The following is a 27,682-nucleotide window of genomic DNA, read 5'->3' as shown; positions in this document are numbered from 1 at the left end:
CTTCCTGCAGATATTACCTCCTGAACTGGTGAATCCTACTCATATTTAAGATCTAGATTAAATACTGTACTATAATCATTTCTCTATATACCATTCTCCCCACTAGATTACATCTTATTTAAATATTTAAATAAATGACAAGTTGGTAACAATTTTACTAACAAAAGAGAAAAGAATCAGCTAAAGTAATTAGCAGTAATACTGTGCTTTTATATATGATATTCCAACCAACTTTAGAAACATGATTTTACCTTTTTTGAGAAGTCTGCCTCACCCTGATTTGGTATTTATTCCTTTTAATACTATAAAGTTTAATACTATAAAGTTTAATACTATAAAGTTCTGCGGAGGTTCTACTAAACATTCACTGTGCCAATTTCTATTACTTACAGCGGCTGGGTGGGCTGATGTCCATTACAGTCAAAGTAGGATTGTCTATGTCACTTCCCCTTCTTCTTATTCGACTATCATCATACTCTGGGGTAAAGATACTGCTTCCACTGCTAGTACTTAAAGAGTGATCAGTAGGACTGAAACTCACAGGAGACCGGAAGCTGGTCCCCTGGGTCCTTCTAGCTCTTGGAAAAGTTTTACGACCTACAAAATCAAAATATAATTATCTTACAATTTTATTCACGTTCTAACTGAAAGTATTTAAAATTTGTACAATAAGGTACAAATGTCTGTCTTGTGACTAGACTTGACGAGGCTAAGAAATAGAACTAGCAATGCTTATTTGATTACATGTTTTAAACTTAAGAATAGTATTTTTAAAAAAGAGAAAAGAAAAAGAGTAGTATTTTTCTTTTAAAGGTCAAGGAAAATATCCTTAACACTGAATCATGAAGTCAAAAATGAAAATACAAGGTATAAGGAAGAGAAAAGGTAAGGAAGAAAAAAAAAGCAGAAATGAAAAGTGGGGAAAAACAGGATCTGAATATAAATTCAAACAATCTCTTGTTAAAACATACACAAGCATTCATAAAATCATTGCGCTCCCTTACTTCTGGATAAAAAGAAGAAAAAAAATCTACTTTATTCTTATTTCCAATTATAAGAAAATTAGAAAATTTATAGGTAGCTTTTTTTTCCTTAAAAGTACAATGCAAGTATGAATTTCATCATCAAGGAGTAATTTTTTAGTTAATATCATTTTTAATTACACCTTTTCTGTTAAGGGAAAGGTAAGTATCATGAGATAAGGTGGCATAAACCTAAGATGTTATTATAGTTTTAGTTACCTAATTCCTTTCAAAAACTGTTTTCAACAGAAAACTAAATGATTTAGGAACAAATTTATTTCTAATGGTTTATGATATTTTAAAATTTCGATTTTATTTTTGAGTCTTTAAGATCCTGTTCTTGTGGTCTAATTGCCAGAAACTTACCATCATTATAATCTTGATGGTGATATGAAACATGATACCTTCTTGGGTATGTTCCTCCTTTTCCAAATTTCTCAAAGATAGGGTTATCATAGTCTATTGAAACATAAGTTATAATGTTAATAAAAAAAGTCCAATATCTTTAATTTTAAATAAAAAACACATTTACACATTTTTTTATTCTTTTTTTTAAAAAATTCCCCTCTTCCTCCCAGCCAAAGCATTGTTTAATGACATAAATATTTAAATGGATAGTCTAACCTGAAAATTCCTGATGATTATCTGGGTAGCTCTGTGCCCTAGGCATTCGTGATTTTGGATAGCTCTCTCTAAAAATAAAAAATGTCACATTAAATGAACAGAAAGTATGTAAATAAGACATTTAAAATATCAGTATCTGTATGTATGTGTGGAAATTATACCTATATACATACACGTAAGAATAAAGGAGCTCAGTCTGAAATGTTAACTGAAAAAAAGAGACTTTTTTTTTTTTTTAAAGATTTTATTTATTTATTTGTCAGAGATAGAAAGAGCACAAGCAGGCAGAGTGGCATGCAGAAGCAGAGAGAGAAGCAGGCTCCCCGCTGGACAAGGAGCCCAATGCGGGACTCGATCCTAGCACCCCAGGATCATGACCTGAGCCGAAGGCAGCGGCTTAACCATCTGAGCCACCCAGGCGTCCCAAAGAGACTTCTTTTTTAACACTTATTTGGTGCATGAAGGCAAAAGCCTGGCTTTTAAAATTAACCCATAGGGTATAGCAGTAAAAATATAAGTTTTGGAATTACAGTTGTTGGCAAACACCTGTGTTTCAAAACTAGCTCTACCACTTAACTAGCAGTTGCAACCTTGGAATACCTATCAACTTACTGAGACTTTCCATATCTATAAAAACAAGATAATTTAAAAAAAAAAAGATAATAATTTCCAACTCATCAAGTGGGTATGTATGATGCATGGTGATAAGGACAGTGTCTTTGAAATATTAAGTGCTCAATATACAGCTTTCACATTATTTTCCTGAATTTCTTAAATGTTTCAATACCTATCTTGAGGTAGACAGGGGCACAGACAAAGGTTTCATGTGCACAGGTAAAAGAAAATTAAATGTATATTCCCATAAAGTATTAGTTATATTTTCAGAATTTACTCCAAAAAGAAATCCCAGAGGAGAGCAAGTAAGTAAAGATTTTATGGACTCTGTGTGCTACAGGTAAACACTGTTTATTGATACCAGGAGAAAAGGAGCACCTGTAACAAAAAATTCATAGTTGCAACTTCACCCAGGTTATAATTCCAAACAGCTATTTCACAAAAGTACTTAAGTTTTAAATGACAGCCAACATACTGGGCCACAATTACCAAGAAAGTAAGCTACTAATTTGGTGCCAGAATGAACATAATTATGAACAGGTGAAACAATTCAAGGAACCTCCAAAACTCAAAGTATTTTTTTCAAAGATTTATTTATTCGAGAGAGAGAGCACACGTGTGCACACGCACGCATGGAAAAGGCGGGGGTGGGTAACAGATGACCTGAGCCAAATCAATAATTGGAAGCTCAACCAACTGCATCACCCAGGCATCCCACCAACGGAGATTTAAAAGTAAACTCCATAAATTCTAAGTTTGCATTTAGCTTCAAACATAGAATTCTGGTAAGCATACTCATTATAATCAAGTTATCATTTTACCTAATAAAGATACTGAGCCCCAGAAGGTTAAGGGGTTTGTCCAAACTGTGAAAAAATTCATTTGCCCTAAGTATAGACAAGTATCAATTACATTCCTCTGACATACTATATATACACATATTTACCCATATATATTAAAAAATAAAAACTACAATCAATATTACCCATCCAAAGGACTATCAAGTGATGGACAACTTCCTGAGCCAGAATTTTCAGGACTGCTTAAAGACAATGGGTCCAGCATCTAGAAAAATAAAGAGTTCCTCCATGATTCAGTGTGATATAACCAGAAGTTACCAGTTTCTTTTAAACAGCTTTACTGTGATGTAACTCATATAACATAAAATTCACCCATTTAAAGTGCACAATTTAGTGGTTTTTAGTATATTGCGAGCTGTGCAACTCTCACCAGTGTCTGAAAACACTTTCAGTACCCAAAAGACCCCCTATCCAATAGCAGTCACCTCCCCCTGAGTTAATAATTTTTTAATGTTTTAAAAAGTGATCCCTTATAGGTAGGTAACTTCAAAATTTCCTAAGAGAAAAATATTTTCTCTATAGACTATTAGCTAAATAATTAAAAGCTAAAAGATTTCACATAACCTTGCTCAGTGAACACTGAACAGCCCCACTCAAACTGAGAATAATGACACCATGACTACTACATAATTAAACACTTAAAAATGTTTTACAAAGTTGATAAACCTAAGCTTCACAAAGTTAAATATCTGCAGTTTCACTGTATCTTTCAAATGTCAAAAATCTGAATGTTAACCCCACAATTACAAACAAATGCATTCATTTATTTATAGATGAGTAGAGTAAGAAAACCAGACTTATTCTAGCTTTTTTATACATGAATGCACACAGGCTCGTAACTTAGTTGGCATTTTCCTATGTGTTTTACTATTTTGTTCACTTAAGAGGGAAGATATGGGATGGGAGAAGAGATCACACACACACACACACACACACACAATACCAGCCAAACCACACAAATCCTGACAACATCCCTTTAAGTGAAAGGAAAAATGACAATCAACTTTTGCTTACTTGGTCCATACTCTCTGGAATGAACTCTCCTTCACTGTTGATACTGGTGAATGACCCATTCCGGGCAACCTGGTGTAATTCATCTGGAATGTATCCTGGGGGTGGGGAGCTTCTATCTCTATTAGTGGGACCTCAAAGGGAAAAAATTACACAATTTTATAAATATCAACTGGGAACTAATTTTTGTTTCAATTAAATATGCACACAGGATTTCTGGACTGCAGTACCAATAATTTTAGCCACTAAAATTCAGTTTTTATTAAAACTTATCCAAACATTTCTATAAATCTGCAAATGTATTTATACCTTTTTAAATTTCCACCCTACTATAATAATTAACCTCACCGTAATATTTATTTATACTTATTAGGTGGTATATTCCTCTAACTGCTGACAACTGCATTATGGGGCTGATATTATAATAAAGATTTTTAGATGCCACTGCTTCTGAACTTCCAAGGGTCATTTGTACCTAGATATATGTTACCCTTTAATGGGACTTATGGAAGGCATCATAATGTAGTAGAAAAAATGTGGGCTTTAGACCTGTTTAAATCTCAGCTCTAGTTATTCACCAACTGTATGTCTTTGGTAAAGTTGCCCAATCCCCACCAACCCATTTCCTCAGCTGTCAACACAAGACTAAATCCCTCCTCTCTTAGAGAACAAACTGGTGGTTGCCAAAAGGAAGGTGGGTGTGGGGATAGGTGAAACAGCTGAGGGGAATTAAGAGTACACTCATCTTGATGAGCACTGAGAAATGTACAGAACTGTTGAATCACTAAATTGTACACCTGAAATTAACATAACACTATATGTTAATCATACTTTAATTTAAAAAATAGATTAAAAATACATAAAGCCAGCACTTAGGTTAAAGAAAAAAGACTAAATCCCTCCTTTGCAAGGGTATTATGGTGGTAAAATCACTCATACTGAACATATGCTCTGCATATTTGGCTCCATGATGCTCCTCCTATTCCCTTTCCTTAATCTTTAGAAACCTAAAGTGTATACACTAAACACTACAACACTACATCAAAACAAACACCATAAAACACTACATCAAAAACTAATGATATATTGTATGTTGGTTAGCTGAACAGAATTTAAAAAAATTAAAAAAAAAACAAAAAACCACACAAACCTAAAGTGAGATTACTTTTAAATTCCTTAGGCCCTGTTAGAGTATTTTCAAATTGGAATTCTGACTTTTATTCTGGGGTACTTTAAAATTGAGTTTTATGATAAGTCATATTCCTGGCATTTAAATTTCTTCACAGTTCAGAAAATGAGAAAATATAATGTAGTTCATCTAACAAATCACATCATTTCTTATGAGACAATAATCCACTTTATTTTTGCCTGATTTTATAGAAATAACACTATGTTTATTAACACAACTCTCCCCTTTTCTTTGAATATTTTGAAATTAAACTACTAAAGATACAGTAAAGTTATATGAGCATTTAAGTTTTGTTCAGATTTAAAGCAAAAAGGCTTTGCCTTATAAAAAGGGGTCACTGTAAGTATATGTCAGCATTTGTTAATGAGGAGGAGATAGGGAGAAAGAGAACAAAATGATTACCAAGGAATGTGCACAGAAAACATAACTTTCTATTTGATTGTGAAATAATTAGGAACTCAAATCTGAGCCAGAGGTTTACTTAAGCCTTGTAACACCTATGATCACACTGTTCCTAGTATTTTTATTCCTTCCATATACCCTTGGTTATAAAAGAAGCTCAATATACTCATTACTAAAAGGAGATAGGGAAGAAAAACTGTGAAGAAAGTTTCTTCATCTCTCTACTTGATAACCCATCTTTCTTTTCATTTAGTTTTCATTTTATTTTTTCATTTATTTCATTTTATTTTTACCCAAGTCTAGTTGATACACAATGTTAAAACAGCTTTAAGGTATACAACATAGTGATCTGACAATTCTAATGCTCACCACTGGTTAAGTGTAGTTGGCATCTATCACCATATGTTATTACAATAGTATTGACTATATTTCCTACATTGTGCTTTTCACCTCTGTGACTTATTTTATAACTGGAAGTTTGTACCTCTTAATCCCCTTCACCTATTTTGCCCAACTCCCCATTCCCTTGACAAATGCTCATTTGTTCTCTGTGTCTAATAGTCTGGTTTTTTGCTTGTTAATTCATTTGTTTTGCTTTTTAGATTCAACATATAAGTGAAATCAAATGGTATCTGTGTTTCTCTGACTTATTTCACTTAGCATAATACCCTCTAGGTCCATCTGTGTTGCCACAAATGGGATGGTCTCATTTTTCTATGACCCAGTAATATAGCATTGTATATATATATACACACCACATCTTAACTATTCATTTATCAATGGACACTTAGGTTGTATCCATATCTTGGCTTATATATAATGCTACAATAAATACAGGGATGCATATATCTTTTCAAATTAGCTTTTCTTCGAATTTCGTCGCATTTCATTTTCTTTACCAAAAGACACAAGAAAAGATGCTCAACATCACTCATCATCAGGGAAATGCAAATCAAGCCACAATGAGATATCACCTCACACCTATCAGAAAGGAACAGAAGATGAATAACAGATTTTGGAGGGTCCCAAACACCAATTTAATCTTTTCTTTTGTTATTAACAATCCTCTTCTGTTACTAGTCTTGGATTCCCAACCACATCTCTTATTCTGCCCCCTCTTCTGCTTTCTCCCTCTTATCTGTTTCACCTCCTCTTCTACTTTTCCCTTTCAAATCCATCCCTCACATTTGTGTTCATGCTGTCTTAAATAATCAGACTCACTGCCCTGTTAAAAAACATTTACACCAGTGGTTTTTGAGCAATGTAATACTTTTAAGATAAAAAATGCAGATAATTAATGTTTTATACTAACTGAAGAAGATCCAGTGAACTAGGGAGTTTAGAGCTCCTCTGCCTTGCCCACACCTCTCTACTAGACCTCCTTCAAAACTGACAATACAGAGAATCCATTGTTTCTTTATATACTACAAGCTTAATTTTAACAATCTATTATTAATAACAAATACTGAATACTAATAAAGCAATAATCTGGAAACTCTCAGCAATTCATTCTGATAGGACTGCAATGACTAAAACTTAGAGAAAGGCTTGTGAACTTGGTTCATCCATTAATTTCAGTATATTAGAATTACTTCTTTTAATTTCTTCCCTCCAGTTTATTTGTATAATTAAAACCTCTTTGAGGTTTTACTTGGATTTTTAAATATTAAAATACCCTAAGTACATAAAGAAAACAAATATTTAAGTTGGAGACTGCTAATCTTGGAACACTTGATATAAAACTTTTCAAGGAACATCAGAAACTAGAACACAGTTGAGAAAAATTACAGAGTACAGAGGCAGGCTGCTATTTATCATGGTTATGTTTAGGTGTTACCTACATTAAAGGATGGAGAAGAAACTGAGAAACTGCCCATTTTATGGTTCAGACACTAGCATTCTTACCTATTATAGAAAGTCGCTTTTTCCTCTCTGCTCCAAATACTGTGTTATCTAAGTCTTCTAGTGATGGCAATGGTTCTAAATTAGTAGCCTACAAAGGAAAACGGATGATTAATGTTATTCTTCCCCTTAGGGGCTTCAAACAGAATCCTTTCCCCTACTAAATACAACCCAGATATTCTGTATTATTTATAGGTCTTACCAAATCTATTCTTTGAAATTTTAATTCCAGCATAATTCTTCCTAAATTTTTAGTATTTCTACTAGTTCCAGATGTACAGTATATTATACTTATTTATAATTCTGGCTACATAGTTTTGAGGAGCAAGGATAAGCTATAGCAATTCAGTATGTAAGTTTACATTTCATTATACTTAAAAAGAATCAATGATTATAGAATGTAACTATGTTTCATATACTGACTTTCACTGGCATTAATGCTATAATCCTTACTGAAAGAAGTATCAATTCATACCTGTGCACTTCCATTTATTACAAGTAGTATCTTGAGGCTCTTCATATGAATACTGCGATCCAGCAGTTCCACAGCTTTGTCCAAGTCATCTTGGGTAGTTAATGGAATTACCAACTAAACAAAAAGGAACATAATGTATCATACAACCATCCCACTAGGTCAAGTCCTTTCAGGAGCATCTCTGTTACCATGGAATTACAAATTTCAAAATACCCTGGCTCTGTGCATTGTCAGTGTAATGAAATTCTGAATGAATAAATGTATTTAGATCATTTCACTCTTCCCATCCTAAATCCCACTAAAATCATAGACTGAATAAGGACATAAATTTTTTTTTGCTTTATTAATTAAATTCTTCTAGAAAACACATTTAAAGATTAATTTTTTAAGATATTCCCATAAGGCTGCAAAACATAAGATATAGTATCTTTATTCCAAAACAGCATTAAAGAACACACAGGAAAAACTATATAAAATAAAAGAACTATCTTTCATCTGCACTGATTAAACTCACATTTTTCCCTATAGCAACTATGAATTTGCATTCTCAACTACAGTGCTTATCAACATGACAAATACAATGAACATCTATAGCGGATGCCGTGGAGGGGGCCACTAGCAATATATCTGCAATCAACAGTCCACTTGGGGCTCTCATATCTGACCCTGGTGACTTGACCATTAAACTCTAAACAGATAAGCTAAATGGGTCAGCCATCCAAAGTAAACCCTAAATATCGGTACGTGCTTTCACTAGTTCTCTAATGGGTCACATGTTATAAAAGACAAAAACAGAGGTGCCTACGTGGCTCAGTGGGTTAAGCACCAGACTCCTGATTTCAGCTCAGGTAATGATCTCAGGGTCCTCGGATCAAGTCCCATGTCAGGTTCCACACTCAGCAGGGAATCTGCTTGAGGATTCTCTTTCCGTCTCCCTCTCTTGCACACCCCCTGCTCACATGCACGCATATTCACTCTCTCTCTAAAATAAATAAATCTTTAAAATAAATAAAGGACAAAAGCACCTGAGAAGTCTATGAAAAACACGCTTATACAACTTAAGAATTAAAACTTTTTTTTAAAAAATGTAAACTTAGTTGCTAAAGACAACTATCAATAATCTTCAACTGCATATTCCATCTCATTGAAGGATGGACAGAATGAAAATGAACATATGCCATACCTGCTGCCCAGCTCTATTTAAGTACAGTATAGAAGCCTTTCACAAATGTAAAGGCCTAGTTAGTTTGGGTCCTTAACAGTATAAATTCCTTTAGGACAAGGACACTAATAAGTGACACAGAACATGGCAAAGAGCAAACACTTGGTGAATACTGTTTAATGGATGTCATAAGGTAAAAGCTTCATCTGTAACCAAACCTATTAGCTGACACGGTATGCATTCTCTGCTTATTTCTTTATGGAAAATAGCCCTTGTTTTAATAAAGGCTGCCAAACACAAATAATGTGAATTCTGGACTAATGTGAATTCTATCATGCAATCCACTTAAATTTACTTAATGTGTACGTGAAATTATATTCCCAATTTCTTTTTGTAGCTACAATAGTCATTTTGTACTATTCCAATTTACCCACTAACCAGGCCTTTTTTTCCTCTTTGAGAATTTTTCTCAAATAGAAAATAATAGAAATTATAATAATATATAATAATAGAAAAAGAATATTAACAGTCTAGTATCACAGAGTAAACATAAAAGGAAAAAGAATATCCTTTCATTTTCCTATCAATTATGAACCATAATAATATACCCTGTTCCCATCTTTAGTATTCTTTTTAATTATATTTTAAGCACTAGAAAACATTTTAAAGCAATGAAGATTTTTTTCCAGTTTTTCATTTGAGGGGAAAACCCAACTATTTACTTTAACTACATATTCATTAATAATTGGATTGTTTACTTCTCCAAGATACTATTACTTTCGGGGTTAAAGACACTAGTTTAAATCACAGTAACATACATGATTCTGTTCTTCAGTTTGTTAATGTGATATCTGGGCAATCTGGAGGAGTATGTGGATTGGTAGCTTGGACTACCACCTATGGTTCTGATGTGATCGCTTAGACGATCTAAGGTCACCTATTATCAATTTTACAATGAGGACTAAGAGTTAAGAACAAGTCCCAGCTTGTCTAAATTATATTAAATAAGTCACACATTTTCCTGCTTAGTGAATTCATTCCAGCCTCATTCTTGAAATCTATTTCCCTCTACCTTAACATTGATATATTGTCGGTTAATATAAATCCTTTCTGGAAACTAAAAATTGAGTCCCAAAAGCCACTAAATAGAACCTAAATTTGAAAAGAAGTGACTTGTTTATGTGATTTTATATAGTGAAACATGGTAATAGTCCATAAAGAGGTTTCCCTCAACTCTAACCATCTAGAATGGGAATGATCTTAGAAAAGCCACTTACCTTGCCCGAACACCCTCACACCACACACACACACACACACACACTCACACTCACTCTCTTTCTCTCTCTCTCTCCCTCAACACTATTAAATAAAGAGAAGCCCAACTAACAAATCCAACAAATCCCAGCTTAAATTTTCACACTGTTTCAATTCTGGCAAGCTACAAGTTTACAAAACAATGGTTCTTTTAGAACACAGGGATTTATGCTATACTGGGAAAAAAACACAGCTACAGAACTGGGATAACAAGCAGTATAAATGAGTTTTTTGCTTGTTCACAGGTCCACAAAATCAAAACTTTATTAAGTCCCTCAGCATTGAAGGACATGCATGGAGTTTGTCATGGTTAACTCACAGAAGTCAGTCTCACAGAACCTCTTAATCGCAAGAAATTTTAAACAACATAATCTTACCCTAATGTCTCTTCTAATACATTTCTGCCAAGAGGCCACCCATACAGAATGGCAGAACCACTGACCAGAAATCCTTCAGAAAGCACGAGAAAAAGAAACTGAAAGTGGAGAAATTTTCCAATTTTTAGAAAACAGAAGAAGGTTCCTCAAACTACAGATTAGTTAGCTTGATGCCAATCCTCAAGAAAACTCAAGAAAAAATTATTTGAAACAAACTGGGAGAAAAAAAAAGAAACAGCAATTCTAGGAGCTAGAACAGATACAATATGAACAAATTATGTCAAACTAATCGCATTTTTCTTGATAAACCTACTAGACTGGTAGATCAATACAATATTGTAGTCTTAATATATCTTGACATTTTAGAGTTTCCCATGATGTAATTTTAGACCGAACAAAAAGAAAGATATAACCTGGTTCCCCTAAAATCATACCATGAAATAAAGAAATCAAATTCAAGCCTGTTTATAAAGGAAAAGATTCTAGGAAACACTGATAGGGGAATGGGGAAGTTAGGGAAGGAGGCCCATATAGGGTGTGTTATCCACCAAGTTACCACTGTGGTTAAGTGGAACCCATCCATCCCCACCCCTCACCCCATTCTTGAGTCTCATTCTCCCATCACCTCCCCAACACCCCAACATGTACTTTTGTGTAGACCCTACAGCTATACCTCTGAATAGCCTTCAGTCTCAGGGGCTGGCAGTTGGAAATAAGGCCAGCACAACAGAAATAGTTAAGTGCCAACATAGGGCCAGGCAACAAGAGGTGTTCATGGCTAACTGAAAACACAAAAAGTATTTGAAAATTGAAATTTTAAGGTATTACTATAGTATGATACTCACCACTTTGTTCAAGGATATTGTTTGAATACAGATTTTTACTTTATCAAAATATTTTCTGCCTTCATCTGTAAGTGGTTTCTTTGGAAAACTAACTAAGCATACTTTTGCTTTAAATAATAATTCATTTGAAAAGCTAATATTAGGGGCACCTGGGTGGCTCAGTGGGTTAAAGCCCCTGCCTTCAACTCGGGTCATGATCCCAGGGTCTTGGGATAAAGCCCTGCATCACATCGGGCTCTCTGCTCAGCAGGGTGCCTGCTTCCTCCTCTCACTCTCTGCCTGCCTCTCCACCTACTTGAGATCTCTGTCAAATAAATAAATAAAAATCTTTAAAAAAAAAAAAATCTAATATTAGAAAATATTTTATTTGCACAATTCTTGAACATTTGCAAAGCACTTTCACATGTTTTCTCAAGTTAATTTTTACTAAGCTCTCTACCATTAATTACTCCATTCCCACTGGCACTTTTTCTATTCCTAAAACATAGTAGTCTTTTCCATCTTAGGATCTCTGTAGGCAATTTTCTCAGCTGCTCTTTCTACCAGGAATGTTCTTCCCCTCAAACTATTTGCAAGTTTGGCATTTCATACCTCAAATCTCAGTAATTAAATATTACCACCTCAGTTCTTAGTACTATCTAAACAGAACGCCTACTTGCCTTGCCTTTATTCTTTTTCACATTCACAGTATTTTATGCACGTCCTTCAAAGAACCTCATATATTTGAAAAACTCATTATTTGTCTGCTTCTACCACAAGTCTATAAACTCCATGAAGGGCTGCAATTCATAATTCACAGTATTATGCCTGCCAAATTCAACAAGTATTTTCTGAGGAAAACAACAAATTAACCAATCAACCAAATTGGGTCCCTGAAAATTTTAAGATTCAAGATCTTGAGATCTCATAGGATCTGAAAGAAACCTCAGAGATTACCTAATCCAATCTGAGTTTTACAGAAAGTACAAAAGCAGATTTTCCAGAGCACAGAGCTCCTCAATGTCAGAGTAAGCCCTTAAGATCACATGTACTGACTCACAAACATAAACATAATGATCTAATCATGTCCTAACTAACACAAAAATAATCCTTTTGAAGTTTTAACTAAAGTTTAACTACTAAAGCTCTATTGTCTCTATAGCCAAGTGTAGAGTATGAGAAAAAAAAGACAGTTCACCAAAAAGTACACACAGTGATAAAACATAGATAAGCAGCAAACTTTTTTTTAAAAAAGATTTTTATTATTTATTGAGAGAGAGAGAAACTCGGGGAGGAGTAGAGAGAGTGAGAGAATCTCTAGCAGACTCCCCACCAAACAGAGAGCCAGACTTGGGGCTTGATCTCACAATCCTGAAATCACAACCTGAGCCAAAATCAAGGGTTGGACACTTAAATGACTGAGCCACCCAGATGCCCCAGCAGCAAACTTCTAAATAATACATGTTTCCTGCTTCAATATATTCTCATTCAATTATTTGCACAGTAGCATCTTTAAATGCCTTACACAATGTAAAAAAAATTTTTTTTCAATTAAATTTACAAATTTACTTATAATATTTTATTTCTCTAACATACCATAACCTTATCAGTCCCTAAATAAATATTCCTAAAACAGTCTCTTACGGGCACCTGGGTGGCTCAGTGGGTTAAAGCCTCTGCCTTCAGCTCGGGTCATGATCCCAGGGTTCTGGGATCGAGCCCCGCATCGAGCTCTCTGCTTGGCGGGGAGCCTGCTTCCTCCTCTCTTTTCTCTGCCTGCCTCCCTGCCTACTTGTGATCTCTATCTGTCAAATAAATAAATAAATAATCTTTTAAAAAAAAAAAAAAAGTCTCTTAAATGAACATACTACTTTCCAAAGTAAGAGCAACTGAAAGTTAAACTGTACAAATTTACCTCATTATTGGTATAATGGAGATCCATAGACTGTCCAAAGGCAATTTTAGCCTTAGATCTCAGATCTTCCAGTTTAACTGGTCTGGGGAATTGAAGGATTCTATACAGACAGAATTTTAAGATGATTAATTTTCTTAGGCATAGTTAAGTAACATATTTAAAACAGTTATCTCTTTGGTAGAGAAATACAAAATGAAGTCTGAAACTGCTTTATGAATATTAAAAAGCAATTGTAAAATGTTCACTGAAGAACGTGATTAAAATTAAACTATGTGACTTCTATATAATGGAATGCAATGATATGGTTAAAAAGAATGAATTTTTTCCTTAGGGATTTAAATTTTGATTTCTGTATCCTTATCAACTCAACATTTTTGATCACCTATATATCATGTAAGTATATCCCCCAAATAAGTATTTAAAAATTTTAAATTCGAGTATTTCCTTCCTATGTAGTAAAGGACTGGCCTGTACTGCCCATGGGGGGCATGCAGCTAAGCTTGGAGATTTCTACACCAGACTGTAAACTCTGTAAGGGGGAAGGACCATGTCTGTTTTAGTCTTTATTCCTTCACGGTCCAGTACTTACAATACTTAATAAATAGTGCTCAGTAAATGGAAAAGAACTGAGGAAATATCCATAAAAGAACAATAAACAGGGGAAAAGTAGATTGGACAACAGGATGGAATATCTGGTATAACCCATTTTTGTAGACATCTCTGTGTAAAGCATGTTTACATCTTCAGGTTATAGGACTTATGAGCCTTTTTAAAGTCCTTGAATGGACAGCTCTTTCATTAAATGAATTTAATGAGACACTAATACAGAAATGAAATCCCATCTTCTTTAACTCCTACTAGACCTTGTTAGCAATTTTGTTGTCAATTACCACCACCACCCACCACCACTACACTAAGATACCCAGTAGAAGGCTAGGCTTATACCTTTGCTGATTAATTTACAGCCACCATTCCAACTCTCTTTCTCAAAGTTACTAATTAAATACATATCATATGATTGAGGTCTCTCAAACAAAATTATGAATGTTAACTCCATGTACATAAATTCTATATAATATCTGAAGGGATTATACAATTACAATGAGGAGAAATATATTTAATTTCCCCCGAGTAAAAATAAAAGGAATGGTAATATTTAAAGGCTGCATTATGCAATGACCTTTTTTATTTCTTAAAATAAAAACATTAATCATTTCTAATGTTTAACCTAAATTCTGAGAGATTCTATTTTAAGTCTAAGTGCACGTTATACATTACCAAGGACTATTCCACTCTCAATTTGTAAGCCATGAACCTCCACTAAAGTCCAGAAAAAAACCGCTAATGGCTTTAATTATGACTCATTTGATTAAATCAATAAACTAAGATGTAATGTTTCTTTCCTTACCTTTTTTCCCCTCTATGTTCAAATTTGACTCGAACATCATTCTGTAATGAAACGATGAATCATTTCGGAGATCAGATAATATTTCTAGAATTTCTAGGTCATTTTTTTTCTTAGTCACCCCTTTCCTGCCCCCCGCCTGGGTCACTCATTTAAAATAGAGGAGGGGGAAAGGATGTTTCATTTTCAGTGTGAACTCCAATTAACTGATGGTGTCCACAAAAGAGCTGACCTGAGAACTGTGCTGTTGAATCTGGGCTGAAAGCAAAGAACACCACAATCTCTTGGTGTTAGCACCAAGGGTATGAGACACTTGCTAGTCTGTTAAAGGGAAATATAGAATACTATATTCCCACTTTTTGTGTTGAACATCCCAAACAAATTTTATTTATAAAAATCAAAATCATGCTCATTTATAAATACAAAACACTATTTTAAAATAAAAACAACTTGCTTATCTTAAATGTTTCAAGAATGGATGAAATATCACCATTGGAGAGCAATTACCACATTAAATGAAACTCTAGCATATCCATTTGGAAAAAAATGTATGACAAACAACAAAATATTTGACTTAAAAGTGTAAAAGAGAAGACACTTTAACAAACCCTCTCTAAGACCAGGATATCCAAGACAAATAACTCATTCAACAACAATATGTATTTATTAAAATATTAAAACAAATACCTGCTTTTTTGGTGATGAAGCTTTTGTTTTTCTGGTTTCCTGTAAAGATAATGCTGGTCGACTGGCTTTATGAAGAACAGCCAAATCTTGCATGATTGAGTTCAAAGCTTGCTGATCATCTGAGTATTTTCAAAATAACATATACACAGAACTGCAATTTCAGTATTTATTTATCATAGATATTAAACACAAAATTGATCATGAAATTTAATGCAAAATGCATTAATTTAACACAAAAAATGCATCTAGGACATTTTCAATGCCTACACTGATATTTTGGCGAAATAAAATTTTAATTATTTAAAAACTGAAGACAAATAACATTAAAACTGCCCTAGACTCAAGCACTAGCATCACACTAGGTGTGACATTTACAGGCAAGATAAAGCCATTCTGATTCTTCTAACAATGTAACATCCTAGTATAGGGTCAAAACAGTCCCATCATAACAAATTACTTTCTATGACTCCTAAATAAAACATCAGTAGAACACCTAAAATTTTAATTAAAGCAAGTTGGGTGGGGGAAAAATAAAAGACTTTCATCATTATTTGGCATTTATGTTTAAAGTACAAATTCCTTTTAGAGTTTTTCATCAGTACTTCAAGAGAGAAACAAAAAGCTTTATCTGTGGATAATGACCTAATGATACTTGGAAGTGTTTTCCTGAATTTCCTCATCATGAAGTTCAACAAGACTACAAACATTTAACAGACTATTTAATGATCTCAGCCATTAACAACTTAAATAGTAATAATGTAAGAAAAATGCATTCCTTAGAAAAAATGTGGTGAATCCTTAAGTGGTGAACCCCTAAAACTGAGTGAAAGGATCATGAACCATGAACTTTTAATTTCTTCCAAATATATCAATTTCTTTCTAAGACTATAAGCATGAATCTCCTAGTAATAACAACTACATGCACTCTGGAAAAGTTCATGCCTGGCTTAAATCTCTTATCACATTTATATATACTAATTTCCTTGTTTAAAAAAATGAGTACATTTTTTCTATTATAGGTGTAAAAAAGTAAAGAACTACTTTGAATAAAAGTAGTTTCTTAGTGAGATGACATACAAATGAAGGGCAATTTAAAAGTCAGGTTTCTTCATCTAGTATTCTCTCTGGACATCAGAATCTAAGTAAGTCCCAATCTATTTTAGCAGTTTATTTTGAATGTCCCTACTAGGATATCCTGCATGACATGGTCATTCCAAATCTGTAAGTTAACTCAAAAAGTGTTTTAATCAAAAATCTATTAAGTAAATAAATATAAAACATTATACAATTCTACATCATAAAACTTCTTTATAAAAATGTTCTTCATGCACACAGAAAAGTTTTTCTTCCCCATTTTATCCCTTAATTACAGACAAAAGTTGCTTTTGGTTTGAACTCACCCATCATGGCAACCAGCTCAACAATTTGAAAATTAGGAAAATGGTTCTTCCATCAGCATTCTTTACTTCCTGAAGAGGAAAATAGATGAACACATTAGTAATAAAAAGAAATAGAAGAGGCAGCCACACACAAAAAAATCAGAATAAGGTGCGCCTGGGTGGCTCCGTGGGTTAAAGCCTCTGCCTTCAGCTCCAGTCATGATCCCAGCGTCCTGGGATCAAGCCCTGCATCGGGCTCTCTGCTTGGCAGGGAGCCTTCTTCCCTTCCCTTCTCTCTGCCTGCCTCTCTGCCTACTTGTGATCTCTGTCAAACAAATAAATAAAAATCTTTTTTAAAAAAAGTCAGAATAAATAACACTAATGAAAAAAATACAGTATTAATACTTTATATATTTTACTGGGGAAAGGTGCTTTATTTTTGCAAGATAATTATTGAGAATGAACTAAGGATCACTATCATAGTCCATATTAAATTTAACTCAGTATTTTTCAGGCTCCTGTCTAAGCTAGGAAAAAAACCAGAATTTTTCAAAGTCAAAAATCTTTTTTTTCTTCCCCTTGCCCAAAGTCGAAAATCTTTTCTTTCTTATTAAAAGGTTTTATTTATTTATTTGGGAGAGAGAGAGCAGGGGAGGAAGAGAGGAAGAAGTGGAAAGAATCTCAGGCAGACTCTGCACTGAGTGCAAAGCCTGACTTGGGACTTACTCTCATGACCCATGAGATGACAACCTGGGCCAAAACCAAGAGTTGGATGCTCAACTAAACCATTCAGGCATCCCAGCAAGGTCAAAAATCTTAGTAATAACCCCATAAATTCCTACGGGCGAATATAAAATGAGTAGAAAAGGTCATTACCTTTAGAGACAAAAAAGGAGAACATTAAAAATATAGTAAATATCTACAAAAATTCTCTCTTTCAAAAAAGAAAAAAATGTCAGAATCAACTTTTTCAGAACTCTGGAACTACCCAAAAAGCCTGTAGCAATCTGGGCAGCACTTAACAATCTTGATAAAAAGAGGGCCTCTGACCTTTCCTATTCGTACCTCCCACCCTTACCCCTAGCTCCAAAATAGCAATGTAAACCAACAGTCTACAGTCACTGTGAAAATAAGCAGACTGGAGAGGGTAGAATGGAACTGGAACTTCTTCAAAGTCTGATTCCAAAAAAAATGCCGTATAACCTATCTAGTGGTTGTTCAACAGACCCAACTTGAAAGGCAGAATTTATTTAACTTGACTAAAGTTCTTCCAGTGCAAAGAGCTTGGAGTGTTTGTTGAAATGTAAAAAGAACTGCTGCATATCTGAACAGTCTGAGAGAGGGGAGAACTGTTGGAGCAAACAATAGGTTTTAGCCAAGTTGAGGAATGAGATTTCAGAAAGGAGCTCTGAATAGCTCCAACAGATTCCTGGGACTCAAAGTCACATATATGCCCAGAACTGTTGCATAATCAAGAAAGGCCAAAGAAGGCTCTAGGCTTTCACCTAACAACTAAACTAACTTCAGTGACCACATACAACACAAAATACAAACTTTAAACAATTAGTGCCCAAAAGTCACTAAACAAGTAAGAACAATTAAACAAAACATACTGGAGTTGGAAAAGAATCTGATTTCCAGAGGTGGCATACCATTTTTTTCTTCAGAAAAAATTATGAGGTATATAAATATAGTATGATCCATACACTGGAGGGGGGCAGGCATCAGCAGAAACTGACTGTAAGGGGAGCCCAAATGTTGAACTAATTAGAGAGATTAAATCAGCTATTTTAGGGGGGCCTGAGTGGCTCAGTGGGTTAAGCCTCTGCCTTCAGCTCAGGTCATGGTCTCAGGATTCTGGGATCAAGCCCCGCATCATTGGGCTCTCTGCTCAGCAGGGAGCCTGCTTCCCCCTCTCTCTGCCTGCCTCTCTGCCTACTTGTGATCTTTCTCTCTGTGTCAAATAAATAAAATCTTAAAAAAATAAAAAAAAATTAAGATTTTATTTATTTGACACAGAGAGAGAGAAGAAGGGAGCTGGGGGAAATTGGAGGGGGAGACAAACCATGAGAGACTGTGGACTCTGAGGAGCTGAGGGTTTTGGAGGGGAGGGGAGTGGAAGGTTGGGTGAACCTGGTGGTGGGTATTATGGAGGGCACATATTGCATGGAGCACTGGGTGTGGTGCATAAACAATGAATTCTGGAACACTGAAAAGAAATTTTAAAAATAAAAATTTTTTTAAAATTTTAATAAAATAAATAAATAAATAAATAAGTCAACTATTTTAAATATGTTCAAAGAACTAAGGAATGTATGAGAATGATGACTCATCACAAAGAATATTAATAAAAACCCAAAAACTTTAAGAAGAAACCAGACAGAAATTTCAGTTGGAAAACATAATATCTGAAACCATTAAGCCCACCAACTTATGCATAATGGGAGTCCCAAAAGAAGAGGAGAAAAAGAAAAGTGCAGAAAGAATATTTAAAAAAATAACTGAAAAACTTTCTAAATTTGGTAAAAAACAACTTACACATCCAAGAAGTCCAACAAACTATAAGGATAAAAATCAAAGTGATCTACACCTAGATACATCACACTCAAATTGTTAAAAGATAAGGAATCTGAGAGCAGCAATAAAGTAGGAAATCATTTACCAGGGATGCTTAACTGATTTTTGTTGATAACATAAGAAGGCAGAAAGCAGTGGGTAACATTCAGAGTACTGAAAGAAAAAAAAAACTACCAATCAAAAATTCTATATCCAACAAAACTATCCTGCAAAACTGAAAACAAAATTAAGACATTCCTACACAAACAAACACAGAGAATTCATTACAACTAGAGCTGCACTATAAGAAATACAAAAGGAGTCCTTCAGGCTAAAATATAAAGGACACTGGATGGCAAATCCAATCCACATGCAGAAAGTAATGGTAATTAATTACATATCTAAAGATTAAAAAAGACCACAAAAATGTTTTTTCTTTTCATTTCTTCTATATGTGAATGTAATAGGTACAAAAATGGTCCACCCCAAAGATGTCCATATCCCATTTCCTAGAACCTTTGCAAATATATTACCTTGCATGGCAAAAGGATCTTTGAAGATATGATACATTAACAAATTTAAGATGAGAGAATTATCCTGGATTACTGGGGTCAGACCTAACATAATCACAAGGATCCTTATAAATAAAGGAATAAGCAGGAAAGTGAATGTCAGAGTGATGCTGCATAATAAAGGTTTGACCAGTCACTGTTGGCTTTGAAGATGGACCAGGACAGCCATGAGCTAAAGAATACAGGCAACTGCTGGAAAGTGGGAAAGGCAAGAAAAATGGATTTTTCCCCTTTAGCCTCCAGAAGGAGTCTGGCAGAGTATGGCAATGCTGACACCTTGATTTTTAGCCCAGTGAGACTCATTTCAGACCTCTGACTTCTAAAACTTTAAGACAATAAACTTAGGTTGTTTTAAGCCACCAAATTTGTGGTAATCTGTTACAGGAGTATGGAGTGAGTACTTAAGACCACACCCAGTTTCTATGACTTGCCAGAGAACTCAACTGACTCAGCAATACAGTTCACACTAACAAGCTATAATTTATTATGCCAAAAGGATACAGGGCAAAATCAGCAAAGGGGAAAGGCACACAGGACAAAGTCCAGGGAAGGTTAGGGCTAGCTCTTAAGGATCTTTTTTTAATAGTCACATAGGACACAATTCCTCTTGCCCTCCACCCAGCCACGAGTTATGACAACACATGTAAAATGTCACCAATCAGGAAAGATTAGAGACTCACCACCCAGGGTCTTATTAGGAGCTGATCAATAGGTATCCTCTGCCTAGCACATACCAAAATTCCTAACTCCCAGAAGAAAAGCAGGTGTTCAGCATAAACTATATTGTTTGTATAAGGAGCTTAGGAATGGTGAATCATTATTATCATTTAGGCAGTTGTGGACCCTGGTAAATTCTCAGATGCTAACCAAGGGTGGACATCTTAGAGCAGTTCATTCTAAGGACACACAGTGAGGCCCACTATGTTAATTCTCTTCTACACAAGCAACAACAAGATATACACAGGTTTAAAGAAACTGCATAGAGGAATAATATAAAGTGTTTTGCTGTGCACATAATATATAATAATATAATTTGTATAACAACAGCAAAAAGGAGAATGGAATTACATCAAAGTGTATGTATACCACTATAATTAAGTTGGTATCAACCCAAACTACACTGTTTTAAGTTATTAATTTTAATCCCAAGTCAATTCTAGAAAAAAGTTGCAAAAGGAACAGAAGAAATAAATTAGCATACTAGAAAATATCTAACACAAAAGAAAGCAATAACAGAAAAATGAGAAACAAAAAAAAAGTCGTAACACACATAAAACACAAATATAAAGTAGATGTAATTCTACCCATGTATAATTACATAAGTGGAATGAACAAACCATTTAAAGAATAGAGATTAGGACAACAGACTAAAAAGCACTGATCCAACCATATGCTGTCTACAACAGACACACACTTCAGATTCAAAGGCAAAACTGAATGAAAGTAAAAGGATGGAAAAAGATACCATGCAAGCGGGAGTCTTCAATCAAGGATCTTAAATCAGTAATCTAAACATCTACCTTAAGACGCTGGAAAAAGAAGAGCACTGTAAACCCAAAGTAAGCAGAAGGAAGGAAAAAATAAAGATTAGAGTGGAAATAAACTAGGAAATAAAAACACAATATAAACTTTTAAAATCAATGAGACAAAGCATTGGTTTTCTACGAAGAGAAAATTAACAAACTTTTAGCTAGACTAACCAAGAAAAAAAGAGAAAAGATACAAATAACTAAGCTCAGGAATTAAAGACAGAGCATTACTACCAACCTTACAGAAATAAAAATAAGGAAATACTATGAACTATATTTCCAATGAATTAGATCACCTGGATGAAATAGACAAATTATTAGAAACTACCAAAATTAACTCAAGAAGAAATTTAGAAATCAGAATTCAATATAAAAACTAATGAGATTGATTTAGAAATGAAAAAACTTTCTGCAAATAGAAGTCAAAACCAGATGCCTCAAAACATTTAAGGAAAAGTTACTACTAGTTATTAAAAGAGAGAGAAAGAGTAATGAAACCAAATATTACTCTGATAACTAAACCAGACAAAAACATTACAAGAAAACTAGATACTCAAGTGAATATAAATATTAAAGTCCTCAACAAAACCTAGAAAAACCTAATCTAGAACATGAAAAAAAAAAAAAGAGAGATTATACACTATGAATATGTGGGATATATCCCACAAAAGCAAAATAGGTTCTGCATACAAATATCAATGTAACAAATAATATTAATAGAATATAGGACAAAAACCAAATGATCATCTCAACAAAGAAAATGCATCTGCCCAAAATCCAACTGCCTTAAATACTCAAAAGATTAAGAACAGAAGGGAATTTTCCTCAATTTGATTAGTAACACCTATGAAAAAGCCACAGCTAACATCATACTTAATGGTCAAAGACTAGAGGCATGCCCCCTGAGATTAGAAACAAGACAAGGATGGCCAGTCTTGCCACTCCATTTTTTAACATTTTTTTTTTTATTTGACAGAGAGAGAGAGAGAGAGATCACAAGTAGGCAGAGAGGCAAGCAGAGAGAGAGAGGGAAGCAGGCTCCCCACTGAACAGAGAGCCCAATGTGGGGCTCGATCCCAGGACCCTGGGATCATGACCTGAGCCGAAGGCAGAGGCTTTAACTTACTGAGCCACCCAGGTACCCCTTGCCACTCCTTTTTAATACTGAACTGTAGGTTCTATTCAGAAGATGAGCCAAGACAATGAAATAAATGGAATCCAGACTCGATAAGAAGTGAAAGCATCCCTATTTTCAGGTGATGATGTTGTATAAAAAAAAATTATAATAAATTCACAAAAACATTATTGGAGTTAATGAACAAGTTCCACACAGTTGCAAAATGAAGAGATTTTTTAAAAATCAGTAGTATTTCTACATACGAGTAATGACTTTATGAAAATGAAATTAAAAATAATTTCTATTTAAATACTATTCAGCCATTAAAAAGGATGAAATCTTGCCATATGCAACAATGTGGACGCAGCTAGAGAGTATAATGCTAACTGAAATAACTCAGTCAGAGAAAGGCATATGATTTCACTCATATGTGGAATTTAAGAAACAAGACAAATGAACAAAGGAAAAAAAGAAAGACAAACCAAAAAACAGATTCTTAACTATAGAGAACAAACAGATGGTTACCAGAGGAAAGGTTGTGGGTGGGCCCGCGGGATGAGTGAAATAGGTGAAGAGGATTATCTTGATGACCACTGAGTAATATACAGAACAGCTGAATCACTACATGGTACACCTGAAACCAATTTAACACTGTATGTTAACTATGATAAAAGTCAAATAAGAATTTTTAAAATCACATAAAAAATAAGTTCCACTTATCAAAAAGAATAAATTACTTAGGAATATGCTTTTAGAAACACAAGTCTTATATACACTGTTTATAAAACATTATTGAATAAAACTGAAGATCTAAATGTACAAAAAGGTATCCCACATTCATGATGGAAGACAATATTTTTAAGATGGGAATATTTCCGAAGTGATCTATAGATTCAATGTAATCTTTATCAAAATTCCATTGGCTTTTTTTTTTCCAGAAATGGGAAAGCTAATTCTTAAATTCATATGGAACTATCAGAGGCCCTGAAGAGCCAAAACAATATTGAAAAAGTTGGAAGATTCACATATCCAGATTTCAAAGTTTATTAAAAATCTACAAAATCAAAACAGTGGGAGTACTAACATAAGGACAGAGATTGATGGAATAGAACTGAGTCCGAAATAAACCTGAATATCTATGGTCAAATGATTTCCGACACAGTTGTCCAGACACCAGTCCATGAACAGTCTTCAGTAACGTCACTGACCTGTATATTCACATACGAAAGCATGAAAATGAACTCCTACACCTCATATAATATGCAAAAAAATAAAAATAAAAATGGATCAAAGACATAAATGTAAAAACTAAATCCATAAAACTCTTAGAAGGGAACAGAGGTATAAATCTTCATGACCTTGGATTATGCAATAGTTTCTTAAATGTGACACCAAAAGCAGAAGCAACAAATGAATAAACTGGTTTTCATCAATGACAAACATTTTTGTGCATCAAAGGACACTATATCAACACAGTAAAAAGACTATCCACAGACTGGAAGAAAATATTTGCAAATCATATATTTGATAAGGGACTGGTATACAGAATATATAAAGAACTACTACAATTCAACAATAAAAGGAGTAACCCAATTATAAAATGGACAATGAATTTCAATAGACATTTCTTTGGCCAATAAGCACTTGAGAAGATGCTCACTATCACCAGTCAGTCATCAGGGAAATGAAAATCAAAACCACAATGGCATACCACTTCACACCCAACAGTAAGGCTATAACCAAAATGAAAGACAATGACAAGTGTTAGTGAAAATGTGGAAAAATGAATTATATGAATCACTATTTCTCAGGTATATACCTAATTCTTAGGTATATACCCAAGAATACTAAAAACATATAACCACACAAAAACATGTACACTAATATTCAATGAAGCATTAAAGAGTCCAAAAGCAGAAACTCAAAAGTCCATCAACTGATGGATGAATAAACAAGTAATATATATCCATACAACAGGGTATTAAGTCATTAAAAGGAATGAAGGACTGATACATATTCCAACGTTGATAAATCCTAAAACATTATGCTAAGTGAAATAAGCCAGATACAAAATGTCACATATATATGACTGCACTTATATGAAATGTCCAGAATAGGCAAATCTACAGACACAGAAAGATTAATGGTTTCCCAGGATGGGGTTATAGGAAATAGGAAATGACTGTAAGTCATAATATGTTCTGGAATTAGTAGTAATGGTTATACAACTTTGTGAATACATTAAAAAATACTGAGTTATATGTATACTCTTTAAAAAGTGTATTTCATGGTATATGAATTATATCCTGGAAGAACAGAACAGAGAAAAGGGAGAGAGGGAGGCAGAAAGGGAGAGGAAGAAAACAGATAACAGAAGTGGGAGATTCTGTTAATAACTAGAGATCATCTGCCCATCTAGAAGAGCGACAGGTACTCAGCTCCAGTCAACAGATGCCTACAAGAATTCATGCTCAGTTATCATCAGATATGCTGATTTTTCAAAAAGCTCCAAATTTTAATGTGAGATATCCTCATTTTCAAGTATTAGCGCTAATTCAAATTTTTTAAAAAACTGTATTTTTGTTTTATGCTGCCACTTTGCAACCACTGACATTATTTTAGTAATTTTCTATTGGGGGTGGCATACATATATACAGTTTGAAAAAAATTAAACATTACAACTGCTTTAATTTCTTTTTAGTTTTAATATTATTTTGAAATGTCAAATAACAGTAAAGAATTGTCAAAGAAAATTTTAAATATATATTAACACATGGAATATAACAAAAAACATAAAAATGCTCTTTATGTCACCCTGGCAATACTATACTCAAGGGCAATTACCATGCTACCTCAGTTTTTAGGGTATTTTAATTAAGGCAAGTAGATGGCTAAATTTTAAATAGTTGAGAAACAAAGATCTAGGCTAACCCCCCCTATTAAACAAATAAGAAATCTGAGGATCAATTTACTCAAAGTCATAAAGCTGCACAAAGTTATGACCTGAATGCTCATTTCTTATTTCTCATTCAAACTTTCTATATGGGGTGCCTGGGTGGCTCAGTCTGTCAAGCCTCTGCCTTCGGCTCAGGTCATGATCTCAGGGTCCTGGGATCGAGCCCTACATCGGGCTCTCTGCTCAGTGGGGAGCCTGCTTCCACCACCACCACCACCCCCCGCCTGTCTCTCTGCCTATTTGTGATCTCTGTCTATCAAATAAGTAAGTAAAATATTTTAAAATAAACTTTCCATAACATTGTGTATGTAACTCAAATTCACCTTTCAAAAACGCTAGCATGGGAAATTCTCCTACCCCATATATGTATATAGAGAATGTCACAAAATGGTTGAGGAGGGTTTATTCAGTACATTGTCTTTCTACAAATTTAAATTCTCAAATGAATTTTTCAGTTTTTAACTTAAAATGTTTAAGTCAAATCTTAAGTAACCTCAAAAATAAAGTATTGTGAACACAAAATTTTTTCCAAAACATTCCTTTCAGGAAAAGAAATTAAAATTCCCCAAACCACAACAGTTAAGTCAAAGAGGCATAAATCTACTGGAAATCAGCTCAAGGCTGCACTTATATAAACAACTATGATACTTTGACCAACATTCTGAGGCTAAAACTGGCAAAACCATGAAAATAACAAAATTAAGTACACAGCAAGTTAATAGAAAAAAACTAAACAAAGGCGAATTACATCTGTACCTGAAAATTCTTATCCACAACTTATTTTTCTGTTTGTCATTTTGACATTTATTACCATAGATTAGTTTTGTCTGTTCATAAATTTCATATTAATTATTTCACTTAAGACAAACTCTTTTGTATTTATTTTCACTCCATATCTGTTATGGCTCTGAGATTCTTCCCCATTACCCATATGAGTATTTTGTTCATTTTCATTGCTGTGTAATATTCCACTATGTGACTATATCTCAATTAATTTACCCACTCCATTACTGATGGACATAAACATTGCTTTCAGTTTTTGACAATTACAAAACTACAGACCTCCTTGAACATATCTTTTGGTGAACACAAACACATATTTCTGTTGGATATACACCCAGAAGAAATTACTAGGTCACTAAGACATATAGTTAACTTTAGCAGATATGGCCAAATGCTTTTTCAAAGTAGCTGTTAATCTATATACTCCCACCAGCTATGTAAAAGAGCTCCAGTTTTTCCCAGTCCTCACCAATCCTATTAGTCATTCAGGTGATTATGCAGTACGTCACTACCATTTTAATTTACAATCACCTGATAATGATACTGAATACCATTTCAGAATGGCAGGAAGAATTGAAAAAGCATGATCCTATTATATGCTGTCTATAAGATCAAAGGACACAATAGGTTGAAAGTGAAAGGACAGAAAAATATCCCATGCAAATAGTAACCAGGAGAGCTGGAGTGGCTACACTAATATCAGACAAAATAAACTATAAGTCAAAACTATTACAAGACACAAAGAAGGGCATTAAATATTGATAAAGTGGTCAACTCATGAAGAAGATTTAACAACTATAAACATATATGCATCAAACAGCAGAACTCCAAAATATATGAAGCAAGCAGGGACAGAGTTAAAGAGAAATACATACCTACATATTAACAACTGAAAGCTCAATATTCCACTTTCGAAAATAGAGCAACCACACAGATCAACAAGGAAACAGAGGACATGAACAACACTATAGACCAACTGGACCTAACAGACCTATGCAGAACACTC

General features: G+C 34.1%; 1 protein-coding gene across 1 annotated transcript in view; it reads right to left on the bottom strand.

The window, feature by feature from the left end:
- Window positions 1-27,682, bottom strand: part of MAP3K2 (mitogen-activated protein kinase kinase kinase 2) — an 81,871-nt gene that overhangs the window by 13,240 nt on the left and 40,949 nt on the right. The window contains exons 2-12 of the mRNA XM_080798071.1: window positions 17,185-17,253; window positions 15,785-15,903; window positions 15,101-15,141; window positions 13,693-13,792; window positions 8,101-8,214; window positions 7,629-7,716; window positions 4,136-4,266; window positions 3,247-3,326; window positions 1,647-1,714; window positions 1,389-1,481; window positions 391-597 (exon numbers count right to left, since the gene is read on the bottom strand). Coding sequence (XP_080654197.1) covers window positions 391-597; window positions 1,389-1,481; window positions 1,647-1,714; window positions 3,247-3,326; window positions 4,136-4,266; window positions 7,629-7,716; window positions 8,101-8,214; window positions 13,693-13,792; window positions 15,101-15,141; window positions 15,785-15,903; window positions 17,185-17,191 — 1,048 coding nt within the window. The 5' untranslated portion in view covers window positions 17,192-17,253. The remainder of the gene's footprint in view (window positions 1-390; window positions 598-1,388; window positions 1,482-1,646; window positions 1,715-3,246; window positions 3,327-4,135; window positions 4,267-7,628; window positions 7,717-8,100; window positions 8,215-13,692; window positions 13,793-15,100; window positions 15,142-15,784; window positions 15,904-17,184; window positions 17,254-27,682) is intronic.

This window comes from Martes martes, assembly GCF_963455335.1.
Source record: "Martes martes genome assembly, chromosome: 3".
Taxonomy (NCBI): Eukaryota; Metazoa; Chordata; class Mammalia; order Carnivora; family Mustelidae; genus Martes; species Martes martes.
Note: the sequence above shows the minus strand (reverse complement) of the source record. Positions and strands in the feature narration are given on the sequence as shown.